The 12330-nt window shown below is 26.6% G+C and overlaps 1 protein-coding gene across 1 annotated transcript; it reads left to right on the plus strand.

Moving 5' to 3' along the window:
* Positions 1-246: 246 nt before the first annotated feature.
* On the plus strand, positions 247-5376 carry LOC100167364. Its single transcript, XM_029487998.1, has 10 exons — positions 247-562; positions 639-956; positions 1586-2187; positions 2634-2822; positions 3497-3760; positions 3861-4053; positions 4122-4291; positions 4366-4463; positions 4800-4995; positions 5078-5376. Exons 1-10 carry the CDS (start codon positions 436-438, stop codon positions 5117-5119), a joined length of 2199 nt encoding a protein of 732 aa, XP_029343858.1. The 5' UTR covers positions 247-435; the 3' UTR covers positions 5120-5376.
* Positions 5377-12330: the final 6954 nt, after the last annotated feature.

Raw genomic sequence — 12330 nt, forward strand, 5'->3', positions numbered from 1 at the left:
GGGTTAAATTATTATATATGTATTTAAATTCTACAGTTTTAAGCGGGTAAAAGTAGTCTGCATAGTCTTAATTTTCTCCACTAACAGGTGGGTAGTCTGACGGTCGTCGGATAAGCCATTTTACCGTAGTCGATGGGCACGGACGGTGTAGTAGTCCGTGTCGATGGGCAACCATACAATCTTAAATCGTGGGCTGGCTCTTTTGTTATCAGTTTATCTTTTACTTCTTATCACGGTCGACCGCGGTTTTTTTTGATTGTGTTAATATTATTTTAAATTTCGTCCTAAATTCCGTGCCCTCGACCATATTTTCAATTTTCATTGTTACATTAATATCAATTAATATAATATTACTACTTGCGTTTCCAGTTCGATATTATTTATTTGGGTTGTCGACATCGTCTCGTGCTCTGTTGAACGGTTCTGTGTTCGATCATGTTGTCGAACCGCCCGCCGACTGTCGAAAGACTTCTGACGGCGTTTGATTGCATGCTGGTCGATGGCTTCGCGATACAAGACAAAACTCTGCTAGAAAAACTTTTGACAAGTCTGCAGAACGCGGGTAAGCAGCTTGCCGCTCTTATGTGCATTCTGGTGGTGTGAGCGAGTTAATATACGAGTCATTAATAATTTTTCAGATGCTCTTTTGAGTACGGTACCGATCAACGTTCACTGCAAATGGTTTACCAGCGTTTTGGACATGTATCGAAATCAAACTACAGTGTCTAGAAATGCTTGTGTACATCTGTACGCTTTTTCCCTCAAGTACTTGGCCATATTGGTAAAACGTGACGATGGCCTGACCGCACTCATTGAGACGGGCACTCTCCAATCAATGATTAATCAGCTAGATGTTGGGTCTGATCTCAAAGAGTCTTCAATTTTTAACGCCTACATGTCGTTGTTGCAGACATTGAATACTCATAAACGAGGTCTTGAGTATGTTTTCCAAGAAGGTAAATCTTAAAGACTTAATCTAAGCTACGGACTCAAATTTATAACAAACATATTTCTCAACAGACAACATTATTAAGTCCTGTCAAAGAGATACGTATTTGAATGTATGTTTTGACCCCTCTATAATGGACCCTTTCTATTTCAGACAGAGAGTATTATTACTCTCCAATTCCTTGATAACGGACATCAATCTTTTTTTCAATTAAAATTCAAACATAATTATATATGTATGCAAAAGACTATACGATAGCGACAATGCAGCACATAATTACATGTGAAAGCACAGACTTCAATCCGATTTAGTGACTAACGACTAACAATTTAGATAACTATAACATTACCTGTAATATATTATTATATTTATAATGTTGTATGTATGTTTAATTGACAATGTATGTATGTATGTATGTATGTATGTATGTATGCGTGTCCTACCAGGTATGTCATATAGGTATGTGATGTGTATTAATATTTATTATCACATTTTTTTCTTATAAATTACAATATTTTCATTTGAAAAAATATGTACCTATGTAAATTTGACTAAAAATGTCAAGAAAATTGGACCTGTTGCATAGCTTTGTATGTTTATTTATAAATATATTAAACTATTTTCTTACTTTTTTAGGTTTATGGAAAATTATACTTTTTGCTATTCATGGATTAACTGTACCAGCAAAATATGTTGAAATTCAAGCTAGTCAATATATTGCCGACTTAATTTATAAGTCATTTGACTTTGAAATGGTGCATAATTGTGAACCTCTCCTTAAAGAGCTATTTTATAATTTAAATTCAATTGATAATCTAATTGCTAATCATCAAGACACAAAAGAATTTTTTGCCTATAATGTTTATGTAAAAACATTAATTTTATCTTTGGAAAAATTCATTGGAACTAAGTATGAATCTGTTGTTGTCCATAAAATAATTAACAAATATTCTTTATCAGATGTATTAATGAATATTCAAAAACTATTAAATGTAAATCCTATCCTATTAAAAAACTATATGACGTTACATTTGATATTTGATTGTTTTACTGTTTGGCATAATTCTGACATGGAATATGTTTTAAAATCAATTTTTTCTCATATGAATATGCCAAAAAACATTCAATCATATAAACAAATTAACAACTTATATACACAAGCAATTAGGTATGTGAACACCAGTAATGCACAATTAGCAGCTAACATAGTATTTGAAAAGGAATTAATTATTGGTCAGGTAATAAACATATTATTTTTAAGAATATTGTTCATCTATTAAGTTACTTAGATCATATCCTATGGATAGAGCCACTGTGTATTAAATCAATACAAAAAAATGCTGCCGATATCAGCCACAAGTCACCGAAGTAAATGTATGATATGTGTCTTGCATTTTTATCCACAGATAATTTGTTATCAAATCACCATATTATATTGAAACAATAGTATGATACCTACTATAATAATATAGTAGTTACTATAATTATATAATTAACCATAAACTAAGATTTAGAATAATTCTGTGACAGAAACCTATGGATACTTATGCGAGGAGTTGCATCGTGCATGCACCTAATTTGTAGACTCGTTACTAAGATTGTCTACAAAATAATACACTGTTGCTAAATCCATAGTATATGATCTAAGTTAATATATCATTTATTTTATTATTTGTGTTTATAGTTGATACCTTTAAATAAATGTTCAGACTGGCTTCAATGTTCTAAATCTGAAAAATCAAAATATGATGGAAGTTGTATTATTGAATCAAAATACATTTTAAACTATTGCAATAACTATGATTCTATGATGAATGAAGTGGCTATTTCTTCTATACTCAACATTGTTGACATTGTTCCTATACTGAAACAAGTAATTTTAGTTATTATTATATATATAATATATAACATATTAACATATAATAAAATAATAAATATAAATATGTTCCAACAGATCACGTTTAGCTATGTTAGTTTAAAAATTAGAATGAATCGACCTATAATGAAAATTGATAGTAAGAACATTATCTGTGTTTGTATTTGAGTTTTTTATGTTAGTTAAATTTTATAGCAAGTTTTATCTATATAATATAGCGTAAATTAAGAATGCTCATAACTCACTTAAAAACAAAATTATTGTAAAAAAAACCCCTTATATAAACACAGATAATGTTCTTACTATCAAGTTTCATTATAGGTCAATTCAATCTAATATTTAAAATAACAAAGCTAAACATGATCGGCTGAGCGTACATTTGCTATGTTACGCACTTGTTAGACAGAGACAACAAATGCCCATGTTACGTCCTCTTCTGCGTCCACCAGAAAAGGTATTCTCAGTGACACTTTAAATCACTTAAAATCAAAATAGTAAAGAAATAGAAATATTATGAAACTATATTTTAATTATAATAGAATGTTTTAGATTAGCTAGTAAATAGTTATTATTATTGCACATGATATTTGTTTCAAAATATTTTTAAAAAAATAGTTATTTTTGGGTATTTTATTTTTGAAACGATTTCGTATAATTTTATGTTATTATAGGTGTCATTGGAGTACTTAGTCAATTTTTTTTCAACATTAACTGAACATTTTTTGAACTCTGACAATTGGTTAGAACAGTGTCAAGATCGAGATTCAATTTATAGCAAATTTTTAGAAATATTATCATACATATTTATATGTTGGGCAAAAGTATTAGAGTGTAAATTATTTACTGAGACTGCACATGATCCATTGTTAGTGCCACTTGTACAGACACATAGTCAGTTTTTTCATAAATCTTCCCACAATTCTACACTCTTACAGGTAAAGTAATAAATTAAAAATATCAAACTATGTATAATATAATAATATGTGTATAAGATTATTTTTTATTATACTATAATGTACTTATTTGTGTTTACAGAATGGTTTGAAATTAATTAGCACTGCATTAAATAAAATGAACAAAGAAAGTGTACAATATACTGATAATTTGGAAGATTTTGGTACATTGTGTACTACGCTTAATAATTTACTATTGGATACCAGACCTGAAATTCGAGATAGTTGTCTACAGTGTATTAGAAGCATAGTAAATGCTTCTAAATACAGTTATGGTAAGTTAAACTAACAATATAACCATCGTTTTATATAAATATTTGATTTTGATTTTGATTTTAATCAGGGAATTCTTTTATCAAACTCATCTTGGAAAAACATTTGTCAATAGCTGTTTTAAATACTCTTAAACATGACAATGACCCATTTGTAAGATCTAAAGCTCTCGAATGTTTAGAAGAAATGGTATCTGTATTAGATATTTGGGAAACATCTTTAAAAGAATCAGATTTAATTGTAAGTGTACATTACAAATTACAATTTATTATTTATTTTTGATAGAGTAATGATTGTTTATTTATGTAATTTAGACTCATTGTTTAAACTTAATGCAATATGAATCTGAAGGCATCATTAGACGACAAATTATAAAACTCATCACTGCATTGTCTATTTATAATGAGCTCAGGTATGTTATCTTATATCCATATAATAGAAATAATTTAGTGTTAACTGTTTACTATATTATGTTGATGTATAAAATGAAAGCCATCTTAAACACCATATTGGTATTGTGGTGACAAGTGTTTGTCATAAACTAATAAATTATTTTAAGTAATTTATACTATTAATTTATTTGATTTAGAATAAAATTTAAATATATATTTTTTTATTAAGTATATTATAGTGAAAATAGTAATAAATAAAATAATAATTATTATTATTATAATATACAATTGAATATTTTAATTAATAATTATTCATAATATTATAATAATATTATTTGTATATTGATAATTTCCAGTGATAATCTATTTAATGAAATATGCATCGTAATGGTACACATTAGCATCAAAGATCCGCTTTGGGAAGTAAAAACATTTACTTATGAATTTTGGAGTTCTGTTATTCATAAATTTATTGGAAAATCTTATGAACAAAATAACACTGAAAGACTAAATGACAATCTTGTCAAATTAAGTGCAACAGGCTGCTTACATGTGAGTTGGTTTATAAAACACTTTTTTTTTTAATTTTCATTGAATAAATATGATATTGATACTAAATATTTTTAATTTAAAGAGCACACAACACAAAAAACATTTTTCTCATAATTATTATTAAATGCTAAATCATTCAATTCAGAAATTCTAAAAACGATTTTGTCAAAAAACCATCAAAAGAAAAAAAATATTATTTAAGGTCTTAAGGAGATATTGAGATATGCAAAATAACCATGTGACGGCCCCTGGCCCGGCTTGCCATAACCGCCTATGTTACTTATATTTCAATCTAAACATTTTATTTTTAATGTTTGATTTTATATAGATATAAGTGACTTTTTGTGCTAAAGACGATAGAAGTATCAAAATGTTAATATAATGTTTGATTTGTTTTTAATATGAAAAAAAAGGTGGATAAGTAGATGTTGCTCTGCTGTACAGTAGGTTACAAGTGGGTCTCTGTATAATGGATAACATTAAATTTGAATTTAATGATATAATATCACTGTATAAGAAAAACTAATTCTGTGCGGAGACGGTATATCAGTCTAAGTATTAAAAAAAAATTTGACCTATAATAAGTATCTATAATAAATTCTAAATTAATCATATCACAATATCCATTAGGTAGTTATAATGTGTTATACATCAACAACTAACCGTGGTACTATCATAGATATATAATAGTATACTTTAGAAGTTTCAAGTACTCACAAATAATATTATACAATCACAACAATATAACTAAAATAGTTATTCCAGGTTTTTTAATATGTTATTTCGTCCAAATTTTAACTTAAAATGACTATAAAAATAAACTGTGCTAATGTATTTCTTAGAATTTTTGGTAACAGAGTTAAATATTTACGTGGAATCTTGTTTTAAATTTTCAATCCTTAGATATAAAAGTTGAACATTTTATAATGTTTTAACTACAAAATAATTATTCAATTTGAAATTTGAAAAATTTTGTCAAAATTCGATCATTAAATGCTTATAAAAAAAATTACGCCTATGTATTTTTAATATTTTTCAACTTATATTGTAACAATGTATCATGAGCCTTGTATTAATTTTTTCACTTTTTGGCCCAATAGATAAAACTATTGATATTTATAGAAAAAAAAACTAAAAATATTGAAAACTTACAATGTCCGTAAACAGCTCAAAAAGAGTCAAATTATTTTCAAAATTTTATCGTATATATAAAATGATAATATAAACATTCAGTGAAATTTTCAAGTTTCTACAGTCATTCGTTTTTTAATTACAACAAAATAAGAAAATCGTTACTAAAGAAATCGAGTGAATGTCATATGTTGTAAAAATATGAATTTCAAACGCTCATAAAAATTTAATTTGAGTTTCTTATAGACATTTTTTTTTTTTGATAAAAGTAGAATAACCTATAAGGAATCTTGTATTACATTTTAAAATCTTAGTTCTAAAAAGAAAAATTTTTACGAATTATTAACTCAAAATAATTTGCAAATTTTCGTGATTTTTCCATATTTTGTCAATTTTTGAACTTTAAATGCTAATAAAAAAAACTGTGACTAAGGATTTTTAATATTTTTCAAATGTCATTGTAATAATATAGTAGGAGCCTTGTATTAAATTTTCAAGTATTTTTACTCAACAAATAATGTTTTATTGACATTCATAGAAATAAAAACTAATTAAATTGGAAACTGAAATTGTCCGTAAACAGCTCAAAATAAATCAAAATATTTTGAAAATTTTATCATGTATAGAAAATGGAAATATAAACAACTAGTGAAAAATTCATGTATCTACAGTCATTCGTTTTAAAGTTACACCAAAAACCAAAATCAATTTTCTCGAAAACAGATTTTGCGTAAAAATTCCCGTTTTTCCTTAATTTTTCTTTTGTTTTTCACGGCGCTTTTGAAAACTATTGGAAAAATTTGACCCCCCAAAGTACCAACTAGATTCACTTTCCTATCAGAAAAGATACTGTTGAAGAAAATCGAAGTACTTTTTCTGTCCTAAAAGGTGATGACAGACACAAAAATAAAAAAGTAAAAAATAAAAAAAAACACACATCATTTTAAAATCAATACATTCATCGTTCCACCCAGAATCTAAAACAGTTTTAGTATAGGTATAACATAAAATATTGAAATGTAAAATAATATTGTACTTTTAATATTACAAGACTATTACAATCTGAAAATGTATGATCTTTTGTTTCTGCTTATCCTTTTGTGGTTTTCACCATGCTGTCCAATAAATTTGTCTTCGTTTTTACATCGTATGATGTTTCCTTCCAATCCATTCCTGACTAATTTTCCCACATCTTCGATTAATCTGTCTTCCCAACTTAGTCTCCGCGGTCAACCTTCCTAGCTAGGGTATTTTCTTAGTACCGTTCTTAGTGATCCATTTTACACCATGCATGTCTTGCCCATGTTGAGCCTTTCTTGGTGATGTCTTCTAAAATTCCCTTGAACTTTGATTTATATTCCTCCAAGAGACAAAACTTATTCATTCAATTTTGGTAATTTATTTTTCTAATAATTATATAATATAATCAATTCATAATTCATTATATTATAATCTATATTCTATAGATACTACAGTAAAGAGTAATAATTAGTATACTATCCATTGTATGGACTGGCTATTTTCACGAATTCTATTATTTAATGATCTACTCGGTATTGAATAATCCAATTTTTGTTTTATCTAAGTTTTATCTAGGTTTAAAACTAAATACCATAGTCTTAAAATGGAAATCGTTATATCAATAACATATACTGGTTTCTGGTAAATACGACAATAATTCCAATGGTCAAAACAAAAAGTCGTCCGAGATATTTATAAATTATAATTTATATTGCCGTATTCGTTATAAATACAAGCAAACGTATGAGATTAGAAAATAACATACCGTCTCCGCTCAGAATCGTTTTTCTTGTACAGTGATATTATATCATTGAATTCAAATTTATTACTATCCATTATACAGTGACCCACTTGTAACCTACCGTATAGCAGAGCGACATCCACTTACCCACCTTTTTTGTGTTTATTTTTGATGCTATATGTGTTGATCAGTCTTTTGATCTTCTCGTTATTTTTCATCCTTAAGACTATATCGTCTACGTGTGCTTAATATACAAAATTAGTATTTCCTAGTCTGAAGCCCTGAGTATCAGGGGGGGGGGGGCAAAGATAGCTATAGCCCCCCCATCATTGACCGTATTTATTGTAGCATATATTATAATATTAAATTAAAAAATGATTTGACAAAAACCCTATAACATCCATATAAAATTCGTGACTACGCCACTGCATCTTCCTAATACATTCTTGCCTCTCTTATTACTTTTTTTAATCTATGATGATTAAATAGACATGTCGGCTTGCATAGTTATAATCCTGTAGTAACTTGTGCTACATATCGAGAGCCCTACTATTAAGGATTTTCTATATATTCCCTCGGTAATCTCTTCCTTTTGTAGTATACTCATATCATATATCCATTTGACTTACTAATCGTAGTTCACATTTAGCTACATTATTGGTATCAGCTCTACCTTTGATGTTGAAAGTCAAAATTGAACATTTTGATTTATTTTCCTATAGGTACCTATTAAAATTTCAATGTTCAACGATACTAATTTACAATTTATGTACTTGTAAATTTAAACGATACCTTGTATAAGTTACTCAATAAATTTGTTGTAGCACATATTTATGTATATTTCCATCAAATATTGTTTACAGTACAGAATGGTATTTATAAAGAGTATTCGATTTGAAACTATATTTTTATGAATATAAAAATGATGTCAATTTTTTCTCGGTTTGGTGGAATTTAATATTCTTACCAAATATTCTAAAAAATAAGTATTTAGTTTCTTAATCTATTGTTACATAAAAAAAAATAGGTTCATAGTTCTAAATGTATTTTTCCGTCTATATTTTTATTTTTAGCTAGCTTTATATTTTCTACAACGAAATATTATGATATTTCTATTTTCCTTCATGTAATATAATATGTTAATAAATGTATATACATAATTATATAATATAGTACATTAGTACTATACAGATGAACAGAACGACAAACTACATTACAATTTTTACTTTACATGTACGGTTTCATCAATTTGTATACATAATAACGGAGCATTTATGTTTTGGTTTTACTTAAGGTTTAAGGGGTTAAGCTTAAATTGAAACTCGTATTATGTATTATGTATTTTTTGTACGTTATCATTCTTGAAACATTTTAGCATTGAAGGCATTTATAATGTTAGGGAGTGATTTATTTGTTGCAAAATGTGTATAATTATAATAATATATTAGGTATACTTACATTAAACATATATTTTAATTAAAAAGTATTAGAGTAGTCTGAGGTATTATGGTACACCTAATATTTAACAGCTGGGTAGCATACACATTTTAGAAATATTGTTATGTTTTTTTCCTATTACAGGTAGGTATATAATATTGTAACGTAGATTTCAATTTTCCAGTCAAAAGTTGATTTTACTAAAGCAAATACCAAAAATTCAATATATACAAATACAATATATAAATAATCTACAGGCACTTGAATTTCAAAGAAATAATTACTTATTATAATTAACCTAATATATGTTTAAAATAACTATTGGAATGTATATTTTAAGACAAAATTTAATGTGTTTAGGCATTTAGGATGAACATCACTGTCTTCCGTTTTTATGTACTACTTGTGTTATTGTATATATTATAACGTTGGAAATTAATAAATATAGGTAAATTATGAATGGTAAATTAATATTTAAAGATAGTAAATATACTAAATAATATAGGTAAGTATTCCGTTTATGATGGTTGGTTGAAATACAAAAAGTAAACTAAACTTCTTCATCAAAGTTAATGCACTAAATACTAATTTAAAAGAACTACTCTTTGATATTCTTTAAATTGCTCATTCGTTTGTAACTTTTTTACTGTTGTTTTAGATAGTGTGAAATATAAAGTTTTAAAGTACCTATTATCATAATAATATTGCAATTTCATAATGATTGTTATTGTACTATATTTAAGGTATTTTACTGTAAATAACTACCAAATACAAGCTGTAGAGTGTACATGTTTACGTAAGAATGGGTCCTGCTCTTAAAATAAATAATTAAATACGATTATATATATGTTTAAAAGGTAAGAAAGGCGAACATCTAAATAATTAATAACACAGCGATTAGTGAATAATCGAGGAACAGTTTCAACTCAACCCGATTCATATCGCCTAGTTCAATTACAGAAGTGCTACTAACTCTACTTCCGATAACATTACACAGCTTACTCAAACTACTTCCGTTTTATTATTTGTCTGACCGAGGCAATATTGTTATTTGTTAACATGAAAATATCCGAACACGTATATTATTAGGAATAAAACATCGGATAAACGATGAATTCAAAATAATATATCATAATCATTATTCGTTATAATTTCTATTATGTTATATTATACGGATCTTTATAAATAAGTTTTAGTTTGCTCATTGTTTATGAGAACAACTCTAATACATAATACGGAAGTCAGGTAAATTATGTTTACACAGTTTTGATGAGATTCGACGTAGCCTTTAATCGATTTGGCATTAATTAATTGTTAGCTTATATATATATATATATATATATTTTATTAATTCTTATAGCGATGGTCTATATCACATACATTTTAGATTTATTTAAACTATTTTAAGTTATTACAATAGATTTTATGTGACTATATCTATTTATGCATATAAACACTTCATAGCTACTAACATTTATAAATCAAAATATAATGCTATATAGTACCTAGGTCCTAGGTCATAATTTATTGCTCATAAGCACCAACGACTTTTTTTTATAAAAATAATTTATTGATAATATAGATGCATTTATTGTATGTAATAAATACTAATGTATATTATAAATTGCAAAAAATGATTGCACATAAATACTACATAGGTAATAATTTAATATAATAGTGAAGACAACAATTATAGTTTATAAAATGCATCTCAATATCTGGACTTCGGAAATGAAAATTTCTTTTTTTAAGAAAGGCCTACATAAATAAGGACTGATAATACACAAAATAAACTCTTCACAGAGTATATTACGGAAAAAAAAATAATAATTTGGCTTTCTATAAGTGACTACTATAATGCTTTTGATTGAAGAGTAATTATGTCAAATAATAGAACACACAAAAACATTTTTTTATTATTATTTTTTCCGTAATATACTCTGTGAAGAGTTTATTTTGTGTATTATCAGTCCTTATTTATGTAGGTTTATGATCATAGAAGATCGTAAATGAAAAACAAGTAGGTATAGATATTTTTCAAAGATAAAAATATTCAGTGCCATATTTCATGAAGTATCAGAGTTGTTATTGTAATATTTCATGTAGCAGATATATTCTAAAATACTAACAGTTCATGGGCAGATTTATGATGATGATGGTGGTGGTGGTTGTGTGGGAGGGTTCACAGGTTTAATATTTTTTTATAGTTAATGTAAAACCATGACGCATACGTCATGTTTTAAACTTCACAATAGTTTTTATTGTCTCAAGATAATACGTTTGACTGACGACCGTTATCACTAACATTAGTATCACCTTTAAAAAACGTTTAATAATCTATAAGTAATATGAAATTATTTAATACAACAATTTATGATTTACCTAAATTATAATAAAATAAATAAATAGAATCAACTCTTTCAATCCTCTTAATATCAGTTTCAGTACCGTTCACCAGTTGATTTTTATCGACCGTGGGGTCAAAAGTTATACTATAATAAGGTGTTGATCTCCATAAATTACATAAATACTGTCATGTTTACACTCCGTCATATTATTATAATGTGTCACTTATAATCATCACTATTCACCACTCTTAAATAAACTTCAGATAAACCCATGTAACAGGCACGTAATAATGTAATACATTTTAATGTATCTAGTGTTTCAATAAAAATGTTCAAATAATCGTTGATTATATCGTTTTAGAATTCAATTGCTGAGTAGTTTTTGTAAGAAAATAATAATAATAGAAATAATTATCATTATGACAAAAGAATATTTACTTTTATATTAATATATGATACTAGCTGCCCGACCTTCCTCCGGAAGAAATTATTTTTTTATAATTTAATTTAAAAACATAAGACTATTTTTTGACTATACAAATAGTATAATATAATTACATATTGTAGTTATTGTTATTGCTAATTTCTGAAAATTATATATCCTACATTTTGAATTCAACCACTGGAGTGGTAAATTTTATTCTTTTTTATTATAGA

This window comes from Acyrthosiphon pisum, chromosome A1 (assembly GCF_005508785.2).
Source record: "Acyrthosiphon pisum isolate AL4f chromosome A1, pea_aphid_22Mar2018_4r6ur, whole genome shotgun sequence".
NCBI classification, from domain to species: Eukaryota; Metazoa; Arthropoda; class Insecta; order Hemiptera; family Aphididae; genus Acyrthosiphon; species Acyrthosiphon pisum.

Excerpts from the sequence above, each read along its gene's own strand:
- LOC100167364 (XM_029487998.1), top strand. The coding sequence starts at position 436 with ATGTTGTCGAACCGCCCGCCGACTGTCGAAAGACTTCTGACGGCGTTT. Across the intron at positions 563-638 it reads GACAAGTCTGCAGAACGCGG|ATGCTCTTTTGAGTACGGTA; the intron begins GTAAGCAGCTTG and ends ATAATTTTTCAG. Across the intron at positions 4,996-5,077 it reads GTGCAACAGGCTGCTTACAT|AGCACACAACACAAAAAACA; the intron begins GTGAGTTGGTTT and ends TTTAATTTAAAG.